At 46.4% G+C, this 21,425-nt stretch overlaps 1 protein-coding gene across 1 annotated transcript in view; it reads left to right on the forward strand.

Moving 5' to 3' along the window:
* The window catches only part of LOC146854098 (CD5 antigen-like), a 116,761-nt gene that overhangs the window by 16,777 nt on the left and 78,559 nt on the right, over positions 1 to 21,425 (forward strand). Inside the window, exon 3 of the mRNA XM_085650507.1 lies at positions 6,878 to 7,042. Within this exon, the coding sequence (XP_085506633.1) occupies positions 6,878 to 7,042 (165 nt within the window). The remainder of the gene's footprint in view (positions 1 to 6,877; positions 7,043 to 21,425) is intronic.

The raw sequence follows: 21,425 nt of genomic DNA on the forward strand, positions 1-21,425 counted from the left end.
GTTACATTTGTAATAGCTGCACATGTGGTGTATGCCTATGAGATGTTTTACTCATGGATGGAGGTTTAGCCTCTTGATGCTGTAAACAGTCCTGCTAGAGACTAAATATTTACAAACCTGGGACAATAAGACCAACCTGGTTATCAGAGTCATGCCAAGCCACTCAGGTAATGCCTTTTGATTAACGACAATGAGGGATAAACAATTCCTATAGCATACAATTCTCACTTATCTTCCCCAGCTGAAGCACATTTTGCTTCCAGTGAAAAGATTCTTGGTAGTGGTGCAGTCAGCTATTTAGAAGGAGCGCCCTTTTGAGCAGGGAGAACTAATGATTGTAGTTTCTCGCAAACCAGCACTAGAGGCAGGCAGCAAGGCAAGCATTCATAATGCCCAGTCCCACGCCCTACACTTGAAGTGGGTGCAGTGGGCCTCTTCTTTAAGTGCAGTGGATGTAAAGTTCTAGTATGAACCCACTCTTCGTATTCGTACACAAGCTTTTCTCCAATATGCCCAACATGTTGCTTTAACTCCAACTACTTTTCTCATTCAGTCATTTTAGAGTATATTCTATACAGATGGCTCTGCACAGCTGACAATAGGAACAGCAAATAAGTACTCCACAACCTGCACAGCAGTGCTAAGTGTGATGAAAAATGGTGAATTTAATCCACTGCGCACCTACACTAAAACCCTTAGTGAAAGGCCTGCGCAACCCTCAGAACTTCATGCCCTGTTGCTTGCATTACAAAAGGCTGACTTGTCTGTTCCCAAACTCATTGTGTCTGACTCATCCTTCTGCGGGGAAGGTTACAATGTTGACTTGCAACATTGCCATTTGAATAGACTCCAGGATTGAAAGGAAAACTCCATTAAGAATAAACAGCTTTGGAAAAGAATAGCTGTATTACAAGATAAGCTTTCATTGGCTGATGTGAGTCACAATTCGGGCCATCAGCATGATTTAGTTCATACCAAAGAGATCTGTGCAGCCGACTTAGCAGTGAAGGCTGCAATTCAGACTGTTGGAGTAGCTGTCCTAATCAAATCTCACATGAAGATAGACATAGATAACTTATCAGACCTATACACAACTAAGCAGGGTAGAAAGCCTCCCGCAGGCTTTTCTCGCCAGTACTCTTCCACCCTTAATTTAGATTATACCCCTGTAGTCACACCACCATGAGTGGGAGAAAGAATATCACCCAATAAACTGCCCAGATTAGACTTAATCAAAGAAGCTCTTCAGGGATTTGCATCTGCCACGCAGGAATCAACGCAACTTAAGGGGTGGGCGGAATTTGCGAAAGCGACTTTCGCAAATTATCGCGAAAATGTTAAAAATCTCCGCAAACAAGCGGAAATATCGCGAAGATGCGGAAGTTTTTTTCCGGCATGTTCGCAAGGTTTTCTGTATGGTTGCGGGTCGCCAACTTACCCATGTGGTTGCTTGCGGGCGCGGCCATCTTGTTTTCAGTTGTCCCGCGGTGCATGATCGCGAGAAAAAAGACGTGATCGCGCGACGCATGACATCACTGCGGACGCGAACTGTCGCGAGACAGCGCAAATGGCTAAAACAATACAACATCTCATGGAGAACGCGACCGGATCGGGAAAACTTGTCGGCGAACGCGGGGATTCAGGTAAGGCGATCGCGCACGCGCTAGAATGTATTATTTTACAGCGCGAGCAAGAACCAAATTATCGCAAAGCTGCGGAATGCGGAAATTTTGACATTTCCGCGCTCTCCGCGGAACGCGGAAATGCCAAATTATCGCAAATTCTGCGAACGGAACGGAAATTTTGCCCAGGCCTATCAGCTGTGCTAATGGTGGCTTGGTTTGTATAAACAGACTAGAGATTATGTTAGACAGTGTGACATTTGTTAACCATTTAAGCCTTCCACTGTCAAGTGAACCCCACCAACTTCTCTCACAGTCTCCAATATCCCCTGCATTTATTTGGACCAAATCGGTCCTAACAATTCTGTTATCTGATATAAATACATATTGGTAGCAATTAATTCATGTTCTCCATTTCGATGGGTGTGGCCACCGAGAAATGCAAGTGATTTGCAGTGTCTTGTGGTGATAGGGGAAGTACATTCATTTCAATAAGGATAACCGTCCTATGTTTTTCTCTCAGGTTACAGGAATTCAATGTCTGCTCTGAGAGTTTGTCTGCAATTCAGCAACCCATTTAGGGCAGAGTCTAGATGTTTAGTTGAACGTGCTAACAGCATGATTAAACAAGCCTACTAAGGTACTAAGTTCAGCTCTTAGTTGGTACCATAATAAGTACCATAATCTGTATAGTGTCAAGAGAGCATAGAATAATTTGCCTAGGTGGTTATTGGGAGGCAGCGCTCAATACGACGTTCCTTAGGAGTTCCTATGTATGTGCCAGGCATGGATAGTTCTGGGAAGGTGGTTAATGAAGATAAATGTAACTTGGAGGAATGTTTGAATGTTTTGAAGTGTATCTTAGGAGTCTGGGACAGTCTGTCTAATGTCAAACACTCTGACATCACCACCTGTGAAGTGAATATTATAACTGCTGCTGACGGGTGGGTTCCCAAGGTTGGCAGCCTAGTTTATGAGAAGATACATGACAAGTAGGCATTTGAACCATCATACAGACCACGCGTTCCTGATTTTGGGATAAAAAGCAACAGACCTGTCATCCTGACTTCTTTGTCTGGTTCAAGGAGGAACAGACAATTGTCCATCAATCATGTTTAAAAACAGTATGTCGTAGATCCTCCGTAGCAGACCATCACAGATACCAGGACAAATTCAGAGTAGAGCCTCTCAGGATCCTCCTACTATGAATGAACTGCCCATGAACAAAAGCGTAACATTACAAGCTTAAGTTCCCAGCCATGGATATTAGAGCACGCTACATCTCCGTTTCTATGCGGAACATTAAGTTCCATAGTTGAACTGGATGCTGCCATTACTACAGTTGCTACTGTCCAGCGCAACTTTATAGTTTATAGTTTATTACGAACTACCACCTGACTCAACTTCATTCAAGATGATACCTTTTCGAGAGCCAACTAATTATGAGAATAACTTTTGATATTGTAATGTGGAATTTTCCACTCACTCTGCAGTCTATTCATGCCAGATAATGCTTCACGTCTATCATTGGTTTTCTGCCATTAACCCGTTTCTACTTGGTCCAATGCTTGGATTGCTGTGGGAATTTATCTTTTCTTGTGTGGCTATCAACGATGGTTGTCATTCCACTACTACTAAATGGACAGAGTTTCAAAATAAACTGTTGTCAGTGTGCTTGGTTGATCTGTGGCTGATATGTGGCTTCCATTGTCTCTTCCGGGGTGGAGTGGAGTGGACACAGAACTGCACAATGCTATCTACTGGCATGCAGGTGCAATGCTGAAAAATCTTCCGGATTCACTCTGGCACTCGGAGATATACTGAATGAAAGAAATCTGCTGTTGGTTAGAATATTGACCAGAAAGAGCATTGCTGAAGGGGAGTAACTTGTTATTATATGGCTTTCATAGCTGCACAATTGTTGCTCCTGTTGTTGTTTGCTTAATGTTTTGGGGCTATATGCAACAGTGCCGGGTCAGGTGGCTCAGTGGACTAATGCTTCTACTGCAGGGGCCTGTATTTAACCTCAAGGTCACAGGTTCAAATCCCAGCGGGTCCACTCAGCCTTTCATCCATCTGAGGTCGATAAAATGAGTACCATTGAGTTGGGTAACAACAAACATCTGTTATTCAGCGCCAAGATACCCGAAGTGGTGAATGTGCGCTTTACAAATACACATGTTGTTTTATGTTCTACTTGCACTACATTGCACATGGTTAGTAAATTTCCCTTTGCAATGATACTTATGATGCTTTGCACTGTACATGCCAAGTACGTCCATTTTGTTGTGCATTATCAGGGATCTCATGAAGTGCAATTCAGTGTCGGTTTCTCATAGCGCTGCAGTTGACTTTTCATGTATATTTGCTACTAAGCCAGATAAACATTTGTGGGTGTTTTGTGTTACTTTTGCAGCAGTGCTCTCTGTTACAAGGTCCTTGACCAAGCATAACCATCCTTAATTAGCTTCCACTAGATAGGTTACTTACAACAGGTAAATCTTAAAGCATATGAATGGATCATGCACAAAAATGTGACATTCTTATAGGAGACTGTCTTTAGTGACATCACCTCCTCTTTTAATTTCTCTTAACAATTCTATGCTGCTAACACACTAATCATCTCTTTCTTCACCTTCACTCTCTGTCTGTAATAACACATCTCTGACTATCTCTGTATAGTTCTACATTGGGTAGCTCTGTGGATACTTATTCTCAGTTCTACCATGATGGAAGCCCTCTACATTCCCTCGTCCTCTTATCCAATCACATCTCCAACCTCTATTCACTTTCCTCCAGACGGCCTGATGTTTAACTCCTCAGCTAAGAATCTATGGGGGATATTTTCTAAAAAGTCACGCAATGCAGCGCAGCCTGCCGCGAAGCTGCGCTGCATTGCGCGACAGGAAGGGAGCAGGAGAGCACCACATCCTCATAGGTATGGCTCTCTCCTCTCCTTTCCCTTGCGCCAGCGCTAATTTTATCTGCCAAGCGCCATGCACACACCTAAGCGCCGTAGCGCTAGGGTGTGTGTATGAGTTCAGTATAGGTCTTGTACAAGAAGGGTACCCTTCGAGTACAAAATACTATGCTAGGCATGATGCAAAGCTTTTCCCACTTTGCATAAGTGCTGCACAGTGCAGCACGCAGGCAAAGTCAGAAAAGCACGGAGAAATTAAAGCATTTATCCTGTTAGAGCCTCCTTTGTTGGGGCGCTAACGTTTGGTGCAAAACCATGGTTATAAATCTTTGTAAATATGGTTTTGCATCAAAAGGCATGGGTGGCTACATGGGACCGCCCATGTACCACCCATGTAACACCCCCTCAGCGTAAAGTAATGCAAAGCAGTGCTTTGCGTTTCTTAGAGAATACTTGGCGCTGGAAAGAAAATAGCAAAAAAAGAATTTGCACAGGTTAGCTTCACTTTTGTGACGCTAAACCAGCGCAAAAGGTTGGAAAATCTGCCTATTAGTGTACTGTTCAGTGCTCTAATGCACATGGAAAAATTCATTACCACCACTACCAAAGCATCATGTTATTTGATCATTGAACTATGCGACCTTTCCTTCAATCCAATTCTCCTCATATCTAGAATGCTGGACTACTGCAACTGTCTATTAGTGTGTGTCTCTCAGCATTATTTTACCCCACTAACTGGGTGCTAAATTTCACAACCAGGACCTTATTCAAACTTCCCAGACACACACCTACCACTCATGTATGGTATAACGCTGGGGGCTCTCTGCTACAGAGAGGGACCTGTAAAAGCTGCTAACTCATGTGTTCAAAGTGACTATCATTTCTCCACACTACTTCTTAGACATCATGACCTGCTACACTCCATCAAGAAATTGGCACTCCTTTCACCAAAACTTACTCGCCATGCAAAAAATCCCAGGTTTGGTTTCTAGATCCTGGTATCTTTCCTGCTAGGTGACAGCCTCTGAAATGTGTCCTGCGTCCAGCACTGCCTAATTTGTAAAAATAATAAGAGTCAGGGCTCTCATCAGGGGGCCACTACAGCTTGCACCATATATTGCCCCAGCTATGCTGCCAATGATAGTAACAACACAACTACTAACCAACACACACACACATGTGTGACAATTCTGAGTATCTCATCCCCCAAGTTATAAGAATGGCTTCGGCGGCAGGTTCTAGTAATTTTTTATGTAAATTGAAGTAATAATTAACTGTTGTTTTGCTCATCTCCAAATTAGCCAGAAATCACCACCTTGTGGCAGACTGCCACATGCTCTGGTCTTGCCAATTAAGTGCTGGTGCCGAGCACCGGAAACCACTGGCTCAAATTAAGCACTGGATGATGTCAGTGGCAGTCATGACTTTAGAAATGGCTAAAGATCTATCTCATGAAACTGGAGAGGAAGAACATATAATCTTTGGTTTATGTTCCCTTGTGTTTGAGATGACAACAGCTCACACCAAGTAAATAAAATAAACTAAGCACCAAATAAATAGATTTTTGATTTTGCTTCACTGCTAAATCACCTGTGATGTTAACCTTAGCTGTAATGTGACAGATTTATAACTTTGTATGTGCAAATTGGTATTTTAAGTAAACAAATCATTTTTCTTCCAGGCAATATTTGTCTTACACCCACGTCAATTATGAGAGTGTTCAGCTCCATTTGGCAGCGTACAAACAGAAACATTCTCCTTCATATTTATGTGCCTTTAGATCATGTAATCCCCTACATATTGGAAAATTACGTTTTATTTCTGCTACCAGCTAGAAATGCCCATGGACTCCTTCATAAACCTAAGCTGGTGATAGCAGAAGCTGTACCCTACTGAAAAAATATGCATATTCCCATTTCAATGGGGGTACAGTTCCTTATTCTGTCTATCCTTACTTTGCAAACGAAATGAGCAAAGCCAATTCTGAATCAGTCCTTCAGTGTCAGATATTGATTGAGTGTATTCATCTCAATGAAAAGAGCAAAAGAGCAAAGAGAGGAAGATTGAATGAAGTGAGGAGAATGCAAATGAACAAAAGAATGATTTAGCTTCGAGTCCTTTGGTGGATACTTGTTGACCCTTGACCGCAGTAATATTTCTTGGTTCTTTTTTTTCCACTAAAGAAAGTAATAATATTATTGTCATTAAAAATAGGGTGATATTTAGAGGTATAGAATACTCTACTTGGTGTACCAGCATGTACAAATACATCTAATAATGTTTTAGGCTTTCTCTACACCTAAGCAGAAAGTCATCATTTTGTTTGGCATTGTAGATCTCCCTGGAAATTCCAGCAAGGCCTTTTGTGCAATTCCTTTTATATTTGAAGGGAAGAAGTTCTTTACATGCACCACAGAAGGAAGGAGGGATGGAAGATACTGGTGTTCAACCACTGAAAACTTTGACCAAGATGGGCAGTGGATTCTGTGTTCCGGTTCAGGTGAGTTGGACCTGTGTCACTGTCATTATCATGAGAATGAAGGGTATATAGCAACATTCTCAGGGCCTGGTTCATAAAAGTAAACTTATACTTTTGCTACTTTTTGCTATTCACAAACACATTTTACAAGTAGTATCTTTATTAGTGCGGAGGCTCGGAACTCTTGGCGGAGAATCCACACATAAAAATATAGGACAGTCATAAAGATACTACTTGTAAATGTGTTTGTGAATAGCACAGAATCATAAACGTACACACAAATTAAGTTTACCTTTGTCAATCAGGCCCTAAATATTTGCAGTCAACGAAGGTTGTAAAACATTTTCTGTGATCTATGTGGATAAAAAGACAAAAATTCTCAAAACAGCTGATAAACACATGTCCCATTCACACCTAGAAGGGATTATCCAGATAAAAGCAACAGTTTTGTGGCGATGACGTACTTAGGGCCTGAATTACAAAGGTAAAGCGTTCAGAAGCTGTACATTTTCACTGTCCATGAGAAAGCCTTGCTACTTGTTGCCTTTGTGGTACCATAATTGTTTTGAGTGCTTCCCAGTACTCCTCTCATGGATAATCCTTTGAGAGATCATGGTTTGGCTAGGCACTGAATCACAATGGCCATGGTGGGAAAGTGAATTATTATTGGGGGGGGGGGGGTAGTAGTCCATCAGAAGTAATAATATCGCTATTCTTCTTAAGCCCACTAAAGATTTTAGTTATGTAATCCTGAGCTCAACCACTGGTAGCTATTGCACAGAGCAGACAAGCTTTACTTTAGAAAATGTGTAAAGCATTTAAACTTGTTATAAAGTCTCGCCACAATTTAAATCCCACTCAAATTTATGAAAATACAAAACAATGTAGTGACCAAATTGACAAAAATCCAATCAGAGAATCCGAAGATCTGATTTTTAAAAATTTTAATGATAATATCACCAAAAAGCGTTAGTCTCCAACGACTGTATTATGGTTGCAGTTGGCGGGTACCTAGGCATGATTTAAGGCCAACCATGTTGGAGTGTGAGTTGCAAAAAGAAACCAAGTTCGTCCTGGTCGGAGGTTTTAACTCTGACTTAGACTTTGAAATGGAAGTCAAACATCCTCAATAAGGCAAGGCAGCAGGCTGTGGCTGAGATAGCTCCGCGAGGCCAGATACCCACCAGTTGAGGTCCCGGTGAACCCTTTGATTTTTGGGGTAAAGCTCTAAATTCTCACCCAAGGACAGTCTCTCGGTAGTCACATACTTTAGGTGACTTCGCTCAGTGAAGATTTCTGCGTTCAGACTTGAGCAGTTTTCTGAGCTCAGATTCTTCCAGTGGTGCTATTCTGCAAGCTGTAGTTGAAGAGAACAAGACATCTTGCTGTAACAAATTGACTGCTGTGAAAAATTGCCAAGCAACCTGAATCTTTGTCCCAACGGCAAAGCACCTTCATGGGATACACTTGGCTGGTTTGTCTCTGTCCTTCACAGGACTGTGTAACCAAACTTTTTCTAAGTGGATGGTTTTTCGTGGTGTTAGGAGGAGTATAGAGTCATTGGCCATAAAATAAATAAACAGCAGCATGAGCCTCCTAAAAAAGGGGTGACTAAGTAAAAAGAGGCATTTTCCTACACTGCCAAGGACTCTTGGTTCGGAGTCCTCAGTATGTTTTAGATATTCTGTCCTATAGGTACTCAGACTTTGAATTTGTTGGAAATGATAAAAAGAGGTGTTGAAAACCTGCCTGGTCTAAGGGTGGTGAGATGAGGTCCACCCTCTGCCAATCAGGCCTAAGTAGGTGGAAGTGGCCTTCAAGCCTAGAAGGCAAATGCTGTAAACTTGAATGTGAGGAAAATGCCACCCAGCATATGTCTGCCATAGAAAAGCAGCTAACTGTGACAAGCTAAGGGGGAAGAGGACACATGAGGTCCCAGCGGAGAATTGGTGTACAAGGCAAAAAGCCCGGGAACTTGAACACCTTCTGAGACAAAGAGCTCAATGGGCTACCAAAGTAAAGAGGGGATGTGCTGACAGACCAAAGGGGCTGAATGTGACACAGACCATCTCAGTAAGATGCATCAGTGCCTCCAGATCTGTGGTCTGGTATGGGACCCAGTTCGTCTTCATCTCTTCTTATTCCCTTGATATGTCCTCCTTCTTGTGTACTATGAATGACAACTTTCTAAAAGTGTAATTTTCAAAATAGTAATCTAAAATTCTACTTTACCATTAATCTGAATTTACTATTAAATTAAAACCTAAGCATCTTAAGTTGCTATAATATTACAATATTTCCCTGTGGAAAAGCCAGCCTTGCTGCATTAAAAAAACAACTTTGGAGGTTTTTCACTACCAGGGCAAGTACATCCTTAAATATACATGTTCTACTATTTTAATATCAAGCACCCTGCCCAATTGGCATTTAGGGTTGACTTATAAGTATTGAAAAAAAGGTTTACAACTAGCAAAAAGTGTATTTTGTTAGTTCGTTCGAAATGGTTTAAAACTGCCCATCCAGGATGTGATGGCAGACCTGTTCACATGCTGTACAGTGCTACATTAGTGGGTGGCACAATGCGTGCTGCAGCCCACTAGGAGAATAACATTTAATTTACAGGCCCTGGCTACATTGGGTACATTGGTACCATGAACTGGGGATTTACAAGTCAATTAGGTATATGCTAAATGGTATAATGTTTAAAAGAGAGAACACTAACACGTCACCACTGGTTAGCAGGAATGTAGTGAGCAGAGGCCCATGGCCATCAAAAATGGGTTCAGCTACAGCAGGCAAAGGTCTGGAAGAATTCCATGCAAAATATGTTGATTTCCAACAATAGCTATGCTTCATAGTTATGTATCAGGAACTAGGCTTAGGCTTTGAAATAGGCCTTGCTGCTGCATCCTCCCCATTGAGAAGGAGAAGGTGTTAGGCATGGTATAAAGAACTTAAATAGAAATACCGAGCTTAATGAAGCCTGCTTGGAGGTCATCTCTAAAGAATGAGCTGCCAAAAACCCATGAGAACCCTAGGACTCAGCTGAACACAATCACCCTAGGACTCGTCTTTGAGTTCAGAGGTTATTACCTGCAAAGTTATTTTCAAGGAATTCAGGAGCTGTGAAGTAGAAGACCTGCCCCTCCCTTGTCTCTCTCTCCCTGTTTTCAGCTTCACCCAGCACTTGAGGAAGTGTCCTTTGTTCATGGCCATTCACCTTGATTCTTGATTCAAGAAAGATTGATATCACTTATATACTATACTGGAGGTATGTATATTTAAACTCCCAATGCTATTCAACACCGTATACACAAACTAACAATCCTGACCATTATGATCCAATTCGGAGATGTGGATCTCTGAAATTTGGTACTCCCAGGAAATTTCTTGTAGGCTCTAGCACTATGCCAGCAGCCTGCTTCAATGTATCAACTTAAGACCATGGTCTCCCACTTTGACCTGTGCTGGCACCTCTGGGATGATTTTTCTAATTTCGGGGGAGGTTGTTGGGCTTACTAGTTTTTTGACTGTTTTGTTGAAAACTCAGTCACATGTGTTCATCTCTACTGAGTTGTCCAGCCTTACACCCACAGATGCCAAAAACTAATGCAGAGATCCGATGTATTATAGGTGTAGGAAAGTGGATTATTATTTGGGGTGGGCAGTAGCCCTCTTCAAGTAATATTGTCACTAACTTGTCAGGGCGAACTGCAAAAACACAAAATTAACCTGAGCTCAACCCCCTGGTAGCTATGGCACAGAGCAGACAGGCTCAACTTAGGGTGTGTGTAAAGTATTTATGCAGTACCAAAATATTAATGAAGTCAAAACACCAAACAATAAAAATCACAAACTGAATTAGAAAAATAGAGTCATTTTTAATGAACAAAATGATACTAAAATAACAAAAAATCCAATCAGGGGAACATTTTTTAGGTAAAATAGTAGTAAAAAGCACTAAGTGCAAGTGATAGTTGATGGAAGTTGTAGGATGGGAACTAGGCATGATTTCAGGCAGTCCTCAATGGAGTGCCTGTGGGATACCCCAATCAGGTTCAAAGATTTTCCCTTCTTAGGTGCCAATTATGAGTATGGCGGAAGCCCACAGTATTGGGACTTTGGCAGTTGGACAGCCATGAACCGCTGTTACCGTTGGGGATCCCTGATCCCTGGGCAGTCTTGCAGTGGTGTGTGGCTGTAATATGCAGGTTATGCCACTGCAGTACCGCTAAGCATATTACACATTTCCTCACTGCCACAGTTTTCATAGCAGTGAGCTCACCGTAAAAAGAGTGGTATTGAGGAAACTAAAGGGGCCCTAATGACACCCCTGGTGCCTTTGTGCATGGGGGTCAATGCAGGGGGGCACTTGGTGTGCCCCCCCCGTTGTATGCACCTTCAGTTCCAGCACAGCCTGGACTTCACAGTTTATGCCATGCTGGAATGCACTGTCTTTCTAAGGCTCACATACCAGCCTTTGAAAGGCATCACCATGGGACCACCACCGCAGGATTGGCAGCAAGGATTCTACTCGGAATTCGGTGGGCGATCTGCATACTGGTTTGGCAGTTTTGGAGCGGGGGCCTGGCATGGTGGACCACTCTAAGACAGGCAAACTCGTAATCAGGCCCTTAGTATTTTTTATGACACTCAAAATCCTTCCGTGGGGCAAGCCTGAGGTTGTATCCAAGGAAGGTGCACTGAAATCGAGCACCTTTGCAATGATGTCCCCTTGGCTGCTCTTGCTCCTGCTTAATCAATGGGAAAAAATTAACAGGATCAACCCTACCCACTTTTTCATCAGTTCATATTTGCCCTATTGCAAACAATCCCATTGTGCACCTTACTCTTGAAATTCATTATGGAGGAACTCTTCCTCCTTTGTACAGAGATTGTGTGACAACCAGAAGTGAAGCCTAGGATATGAGGATTCCCCTCCTCTGTGGTCATTCAAAACTGGTTCTGGGGTAGATCCCCTTCCACTGTGTTTGGTGCAGCCTGGCTGGGAAGTCTGTTGGGGTAGCAAAGTCCCTTACATGGTGGAATACATATATCCCTGCCCTGAGTGCCCCAGATGCAATGATATCTGGATCCTTAGAAATGGTTCCTATTCATGAGCAAACAGAGACCATGCAGGTGTGCTATGACCTAGGTATGTCTCATTGGCGATAAGGGATGCACAAGGGGTTACCATTAGGAGGTGTAAGTCTACTGCTTTAACTTAGAGACCAGTTCAAACAAACCTAGAGTTAAGTGGCTTAAGCGTGTTGGAGCAAGACCACTGACTCATTGTCAGTGAAATTGCTCTCCCACCCTCGCAGCTCCGCCATTAAGTGAGGCCTGCTTCTGTGCTCTCGAGTGTTGGTGATCGAGGCCCTCCTCCACCCGCAGGTTTCCCTGCGCCTCATCCCTGATGGTCCAGTAGACCTCTGTCTCCTTCCTCTCAATCAATCAATCAATCAATCAATCAATCAGGGAATTGTACGCACGCTACTCACCTGTGGGGGTCTCAAGGCGCTGAGGGGGGGGGGTCCGCAGATCTGTTTAGCCAAAGAGCCAGGTCTTGAGGCTCTTTCTGAAGGTGTTCAGAGAGGGGGGCATCTGATGTCTGCCGGTAGCTTGTTCCAGGTCTTGGCTGCACTGTGAGAGAAGGATCTTCCACCTGCTCTGGCTCTGTGGATGCAAGGGATTTCGGCCAGTGCAAGGTTAGAAAATCGGAGGTTTCTTTTGGGTACGTGGAAGTTGATTCTGTCATTGAGGTATTTGGGTCCGTTGTTGAGTAGGCACTTGTAAGCGTGAGTGAGGATTGTGAAAGTGACTCTTTTCTCCACGGGGAGCCAGTGGAGACTTCGTAGGTTTTGACTGATGTATTGGTGTCGGGGGATGCCGAGGACGAGTCTGGCGGCGGTGTTCTGTATTGTCTGGAGTTTGCGGAGTAGGGACTTGTTGATGCCGGCATAGAATGCGTTTCCATAGTCCAGTCTGCTGGTGATGAGTGCTTGGGTCATTGTCTTCCTTGACTCATGGGGGATCCATGTGAAACTCTTACGGAGGATGCGGAGGGTGTTGAAGCAGCTGCAGGTGACGGCGTTGGCCTGTCGGTTCATAGTAAGTGATGAGTCGAGTACAATGCTGAGGTTCTTGGCATGGTCTGAGGAGGTAGGTGGGCATCCGAGGGCGGTCGGCCACCAGGTGCTGTCCCATGCAGAAGGGGTGGTACCGAGGACGAGGACTTCTGTCTTCTAGGCGTTGAGCTTCAGGTCGCTGTTGGTCATCCAGACTGCGATGTCTTGCATTCCTTTCTGGAAGTTGAGTTTGGAAGTGGTGGGGTCTTTGATGAGGGAGAGGATGAGCTGGGTGTAGTCGGCGTAGGATGCGATGTTGAGGCCGTGTTGTCGGACGATGGCTGCGAGGGGGGCTATGTAGATGTTGAAGAGTGTGGGGCTCAGGGATGAACCCTGTGGGACTCCGCAGGTGATTTTCGTGGGGTCGGAGAGGAAGGGTGGGAGTCTGATCCTTTGGCTTCTTCCGGTGAAGAATGATCGGATCCAGTCCAGGGCTGTTCCTTGTATGCCTGAATCGTGTAGTCTGGCAACTAGTGTGCGGTGGGAGACGGTGTCGAAGGCCGCTGTAGGTCAAGTAGGATGAGGGCTGTGGAGTGGCCTTGATCCAGGAGGGTGCTTATGTCATCTGTGGCGGCGAGTAGGGCGGTCTCTGTGCTGTGGTTGCTTTGGAATACGGACTGGGAAGGGTTCAGGACGGCGTTCTCTTCAATGAATCATGTCAGTTTCCTGTTGACTGTTTTCTCTGCAACTTTGGCTGCGAAGGGGCGGAGCGAGATGGGCCGATAGTTCTTGAGGTTGTTGGGGTCAGCTGTGGGCTTCTTGAGCAGAGGTCTGACTTCTGCGCGCTTCCAGTCATCTGGGAAGGTGCCTGTTTTGAAGGTGGTGTTGATGGTGCATTGTAGTTCAGGTGCAATGGTGGCCGCAGCTCTGTGGATCTACCACACGGCAGGGGTCGGTGGGGCCCCCGAGTGGATGCTTTTCATGGTTGAGGAGGTGTCTTTGGCCATGATCGGTGTCCAGTTGGAGATGGTGGGCTGGCTGGTATTTCTGGGGGGAAGAGGGCCGTCTGTGGCGCCTGGTGGATGGTCGTTGAAGTTGTCGTTAAGGTTTTTGATCATGAGGTTCAAGTTGAAGTTGAAAGGTTTTATAGAGCGCTCTACTACCAAGCGGTTTCTTGGTGCTGAACAAAGACTATCCAGAGGGACGCAAGGAGAGTACTACAATGAATACGCCATAGAGAATAGGTGAGTTTTAAGGGCTTTGCGAAAGTGCGTGTAGATGGAAATGGATCTGATGGCAAGGGGAAGTGCGTTCCAGAAGAGGGGGGCAAGCGTAGAAAATCTAGAGCCGCCAAGTTTTTTCCTACGGTAACGTGGGGCCCTGAGGAGGAACTGGGTAGAGGAACGGAGGGTTCTGCCAGGGACGTAGGCACTGATCTTTGATCTAATGAAGGCTGGAGCCGTACCGGCCAGTGACATAAAGATCAGGCAACCCATCTTGAATAAAGATCGTTCCAGGATGGGAAGCCAGTGAAGAGTCTTTAGTAGGGGAGTAGTGTGGTGAAATTTCGGGAGCCTATAAATAAGGCGAGCTGCCTGCAGACGGCGGCGCTCGTACGCAGGAATACCGTCATACAAGCCATTGCCATAATCCAGGCGAGATAGAATCATGGCCAAGATGATAAGTTTAAGGGCTTCAACAGATAAATAGTGGGAAATTTTGCGAATTATTCTAAGGGATAGGAAGCAAGATGAAACCACCGAGCTGATCTGGGGGTGCATAGAGAGGTCCTGGCTGATTTTAATGCCCAAGGTTTTCACCGACACAGAGGGAAGGGGAGGGGAGCCGAAGGTAGGGGGCCAAAAAGTGGGGGTCCAAGGGTTAGAGGGACCACCGATAAGGACCAGCTCCGTCTTATCAGTATTCAATTTAAGTTGATTGAGGTTCATCCAATCATAGATGAAAGTCAGGGTGGAGCGGAACTTAAGGATAGAGTCCGGAGAAGGGGAGAGGTTGAAAATGAGCTGAAGGTCATCGGCGTAATTAAACACCGCGACCTCCATTTCCTGCAAAGCTGCAATCAGAGGGTATATATAAAGATTGAAGAGAAGAGGGGAGAGAGATGAGCCCTGAGGCACCCCGCAGGATATAGGGCGGACGGGGGCAGAAAAACTCTCCAATCTGACGGCCTGGGTACGGTCCGTCAGAAAGGAGGTGAGCCAGGCCAGGGCCGAACCCCGAACGCCGGCGCCCCCGACACGGTCTAAAAGAATAGAGTGGTCGACAAGGCGGCGGACAGGTCGAGGAGGACCAAGGCCTGGGGAGAATTGATGTCAGCGCTCCTCCTGAGCTCGTCCAATACGGAAAGAACAACGGACTCCGTAGAGTGAGCCGGGCGGAAACCAGCCTGGTTAGCGGCAAGGAGGTGATTTTCTTCAATATAGGAAGAGAGGCAGGAAGTGATATGACTCTCCAAGATCTTACTAAGGAAAGGGAGCAGCGAGATGGGTCTGAAATTCAAAGGAAGGGTGGGGTCGGCACCCGCCTTTTTAAGAATGGGGATAACCGTAGCAACTTTAAACAAGTTAGGAACAGTTCCCTGAGAAATGGAAGAGTTGAGCAGGGTAAGGGGGGGATCAGGGCAGCTGGAAAATATCTCCCTCAGAATATGGGCAGGACAAAGGTCAGAGGGAGAGCCTGTCTTGACTTTCCTCAAGAGAGAGAGGAAGGCCTCCTTGGAGATCAAGGGGAAATAGTCAAGGGTGGAGAGGGTGGGCGGTGGCAAGGGACAAAAGAAAGAAGCGGGAGGCGTCGGGATGTGGCGCTTGATCTTAGCAGTCTTCTCGGTGAAGTAGTCATTGAGGGCATTGCAGAGGGGTTGAGAGGGGGAGGGCTTAGGGGTAACTCTATCAGAGGCTGCGAGTTCATGTACGATCGTGAAGATCTCTTTAGGTTTGTTGGCCGCTTGATGGATTTTATGGGAAAAATATTCCGACTTGGCTAAGAGAATAGCTTTTTTATAGTCCCGGAGAAGGGCCAAGTAGTGAGCCTTCAGAACCGGGCTGTACTCATGCCTCCAGCGGCGTTCGGCCTGCCTAAGCGCGAGTTTCTGGGTTTTTAGGTCAGCGGTGAACCATCTGTTGGCATCATGGGAACGACATGTTCTAATCCGGGTTTCTTCAACGCTCCCTGTGTTTCAGGACGCTACGCTGCTTTTGGGGGCCTCTGATCTTCAAACCCACGGGACTGCGAGGACCACGGAGCATTGCGCTCTGCTAACTGTGCTCACCTGTTCCTCTTCCCGCTGGTCTCACCTCCAACGCCACGCCTCGCGGCCCCCGCTGCGCGGGAGCCGCTCGTAGGCTTCAGCATTTAAAATCTTGGCTGGTGCACTTCAGGCTGGGTTTCTTCAACGCTCCCTGTGTTTCAGGACGCTACGCTGCTTTTGGGGGCCTCTGATCTTCAAACCCACGGGACTGCGAGGACCACGGAGCACTGCGCTCCGCTAACTGTGCTCACCTGTTCCTCTTCCCGCTGGTCTCACCTCCAACGCCACGCCTCGCGGCCCCCGCTGCGCGGGAGCCGCTGGTAGGCTTCAGCATTTAAAAATCTTGGCTGGTGCACTTCAGGCTGGGTTTCTTAAACGCTCCCTGTGTTTCAGGACGCTACGCTGCTTTTGGGGGCCTCTGATCTTCAAACCCACGGGACTGCGAGGACCACGGAGCACTGCGCTCCGCTAACTGTGCTCACCTGTTCCTCTTCCCGCTGGTCTCACCTCCAATGCCACGCCTCGCGGCCCCCGCTGCGCGGGGGCCGCTCGTAGGCTTCAGCATTTAAAATCTTGGCTGGTGCACTTCAGGCTGGGTTTCTTCAACGCTCCCTGTGTTTCAGGACGCTACGCTGCTTTTGGGGGCCTCTGATCTTCAAACCCACGGGACTGCGAGGACCACGGAGCATTGCGCTCCGCTAACTGTGCTCACCTGGTCCTCTTCCTAACGCCCCGCCCCCTTTCCCTATTTATTTTCGTCCACGTACTTCCGCAGCGCGGGCGAAGCCCGGGCCAAGGGCGGGCCCGTTGTAGCCCGTTCGAGCCCGCAAGAGTCCGGTCCGGGCCACCTCCCTTTCATCCACGGACTTGTGTGTAGGTTCTAACTTGCATTGTTTGCTGGTTGACAGGGTTTAGCGGGTATAGCGGGTGTTAGGCATTGTATGACTTAGTTGTGGGTGCTCCAACGCTTTTCTTTCATATATTCTGATTTAAGCGCAATGGCTACCAAAGTGGGCAGGAATCTTGTTCGTAATGACAATCTCACGGGCACACTAGATAATTTGATTATCAGAGCCAACTCAGTGATAGATCAGGGCATAGTTCTCATGGAACGTAGATTTTCGCAAGAACTTGCACAGGCCAGACGTTCTTCTCTGGGTCCTCTAGCCTCTGCCTGCACCCCCCGAGCTATCGAGGGTACTCCCAACTGCCCAGGCGCCAAACCATCCACACTCCCATTGACCCAATTCATAGATGACACACCACAAAGTGATACTACGAGTTGTGACGAATTGCTAACATCACCGAAAACTGGATCCCCTCCACCGCTGTGCTCAGGTCCTACCCTGCGAAATAAGAAGGGTAAAACTCTGGTAATGCCTCCTAAAATCAAGTCCAAAGCTCCTAGCGGGAAAATAACCTATCCTGGGGGAACTAAAACTTCAAAGCGTCGAGAAAATCTAACCACTGTAGCTCCCACCATGCTAAGTGAAGATTCCGAGTCATGTACCCCGCACCTAGCTCCCACTACTGTTACGGTTGATGTAAGTGCCTACCCCAACACCTCGCTTCAAACTGATGGGGTTGTAACAATCTTGCAACTTAATTCATTGCTGCACACCCTACTTGATCCCATTACAAAAAGGTTAGATAGCATTACAACCCACCTGGCACAGCTTGAGACTCATATCAAGGGTGCATTTGGTAACGCCCATAATACCACACACTTGCAATGCTCCTGCCAATGCACCCACAATAGTAGGACGGATGGGATAACACAAGCTGCACCTTCCAATCACCCAAACACTCAGTCACTGTCCAACCACTCTGTAACAGTTCAGGTAGCTCCAGATCATATTGCCAACCCACCACCACTACAACTCGAAGACAGGCTCTCTGACACCCAACAACCAGTTCCCAATATTACAGTATCTGTTCTTGCGGCAAAAGGTAGTGATAGTGGAAGATCGTCAAGGAGGGGAGTTTCGGGAGAGGTACCTGGGCACACTCCGACAATCGATTTACCTCCCGAATCATGCCCCCTTGTGGTCATACTCACAGGCGTTCCTGAAATTAGTGAAGCTACCACAGAGGATTTTAATTCCCTAAAGAACAAGACGATGCAATGGTTGTGTATCCACAGGCCCCTGCCCCCCCCACGTTAGTAGTGAGATTATCATGGTCAGAAGGGTGGGTTGGATAGGTCACACCCCCAAAACTATACAAGGTGACTGCGTCATAGTCAACTTCAAGGATCCCAGAACAGTGGAGTACATCTGCAGGTGGGGATCCCCCCGCATTGAAACCAAAATCGCAATCTGCCCACTCACCTCTTTTTACCCTAGTGAATCTGCGATCCGGCAAGAAACTGAATGGACCCTTGTACCCCACTCCCGTTGGGGGCGTGTCGGGAAATCGAGGCGAGAAGCTAACACCTTGCCTCGCCCTTCTATCCCCCTCTATAACAGGTTCAGCCAGTTAGATCAGGTGGACTGACTGGATAGGCCGATAGATGGAACCCAGGATTCCAACCAGAATGAGGTAACTCGTGAAGGCAACATGCTTCCCTGCCACAGGGAGGTTCCTTCCCCTCCTGGAGGGATCTGTTCTGGCTATTCCCCAGAGAGATTCGGCTGTAGTATCAGTGAGCAACATCTCACAGAAAAATCAGCCAACGATAGTATTGCTCCCGCGGACCCCATTGAATCCAACCCACTGGAGAGTCTTTCCCATTCGCCTGATCTCCTACCCCTACCCATGAGCCACGTACAGCACATGACCATAACATCCTGGAATGTGGCGGGATTAAGCACCAAACTCAAGTGCCCTGAATGGGGCACCTTTGTAGATACCTTCGATGTGATCTTATTCCAAGAGACTTGGGCCAGGGAGGGAGCCCATAGACTGGGGTTTGTGGCCTTTAATACCCTGGCGCGCTGGGGAGGCATCGGGAGGCCGTCCGGTGGCCTAACCACATGGGTTGGTATCCACCTGGGCTGCAAAGCAGAACCAATTCAGACCAACTCAGATGACATTTTATGTGTCTTAATGACATGGCCATCCTCCTTTAAACTAGCACTAATCAATGTCTATTCCCGCCCTACAGCACTGGCAAGGGAATCCAATACCATCAGGGAACTATCAGTTTTTCTCGATTCTCTGAATCGGGAAACTCAGTATATAATTGCAGGCGATTTCAACTGCCACTATGAGCCCTTAATAGGGGTGAACGAGGGAGCCCTGATGGTAGAGGATGAGTTCAGGGGAATCCCCCCCTGCAACTCTGCTCCTGCAAAGGCTTGGTATCCATTAGCCACACAGATTATGTCCCTTACCCTCCACAACTCAGTTAGGGCGGTCAATGGTAGGAAACCTTCGGACATCCCTTCTAGGTGTACGTATAATAAAAAAGACCACGAATCCCACCTAGACTATGTCATGGTCGAGACCAGGCTTTGGCCAAAGATCGTGGATCTGGAGGTACTGCCCAGGACGGACAGCGATCACAACGCCCTGGTGTTAAAGATGGTATCCCCCCTTGTTTCAAGGCGACCAACTGAAGTGCCAATTGACCCTGGCCTCGTTCTATCCAACAATAGGCGGCGAGTCAAGTGGGCGACACTGCGAGAGAAGAGGGATGCACTCTCCAGCCTATATTCAACTATCCTCCCTTTTCTTACCATGGCAAGGGACATCTTGATTGCAGGAGAGCATCCTGTTCCTCCTGCGAAGTTGCTTACTCTTCACCAGGATCTGGTGGACACGTTAGCCGATATTTTTAATCCAACTGTAACAACCAACCAACCTATGGTGCCACGCCCTTCCTCCTGGTATAATGCTGCGTGCAGGAGTCAAAAACTAAACTGGTAAATGCAATTAAGGATGGTACTGATAGCTCAATTATTCGTGCTTTTAGACGCTCCTATAAGGAAGTAATGGAACAGGCAAAAATTGCCTGGGACTGGGAGCGCTGGCACAATCTTGCCTCTGCACTCACTAACAAGGAATCGCGGAGATTCTGGGCAATTGTGAATACAGGGACTGCTGAACCCCGCAATGCAATAGAAATAAATCTAGATCCTGGGGTTTGGGAATCCCATTTTAAGTCTCTTTATGCAGTAACCTCCGACCTAGACGTTCTGCCTATACATTCCTATAATCCTGGAGATGATGAGGATGAGACCCTGGAATTCACCTGTGAGGATATCACCATTGCCCTGGGAAAACTGATGTGGGGCAAAGCACCAGGAATAGATAAACTTCCGGGTGATATGTTTAAGGAACAACCCATGATTTGGGCCCCGTACCTGTGCGCTCTATTTAATACTATCCTGCGAGGTGCAGAAGTTCCAGGCTCATGGTTGGGAGCTGAAATTATACCTATTTTCAAAAAGGGATCACCCTTGCTCCCAGTAAATTACAGACCCATCAGCCTCATTGATGTCCCCCAAAAAATATTTGCGCGACTTATTTTAGATCGTTTGCAAGAGTGGATCAATGAGAACGAAATTCTGTCTCCCTACCAGGCTGGTTTTAGGAGTAAAACATCTACTACGGATCAGTTATTCCGCCTAGCTATGCTGTACTGGAAGACTGTCACAATAGAGGGTGGCAGCCTCTATATGGTGTTTGTTGATCTCCGTTCAGCATTTGATACCGTGCCAAGGGGGAAATTGTGGGCTGTTCTCCGGGATCTCGGAATACCCAATGCTCTGCTGGATATACTAGTGAGATTGCATACACAGAATTTTGCACAGGTCAGGTGTGCGAGGGGAGGAGTTTTGTCTGCGAGGTTTCCGGTAAACAAGGGAGTTAGGCAAGGGTGTGTCCTTGCCCCTACCTTGTTCTGCCTATATGTGAATGGGTTGATCTCCTGCCTGGATGCAGTATTAAACAACGACGCACCTAGGCTGGCAGGTAAGAAAGTCGCGGCCATAATGTTTGCCGACGACACTCTTTTACTATCTAAGTCACCCATGGGGATACAGCGCATACTGGATGGGTTTCATGAATTTTGTATCGATCATGGTCTACAGATCAACGTAGACAAAACCAAATTCATGATTTT

The sequence above is a fragment of the Triturus cristatus genome, chromosome 4_1 (assembly GCF_964204655.1).
Source record: "Triturus cristatus chromosome 4_1, aTriCri1.1, whole genome shotgun sequence".
Classification (NCBI taxonomy): Eukaryota; Metazoa; Chordata; class Amphibia; order Caudata; family Salamandridae; genus Triturus; species Triturus cristatus.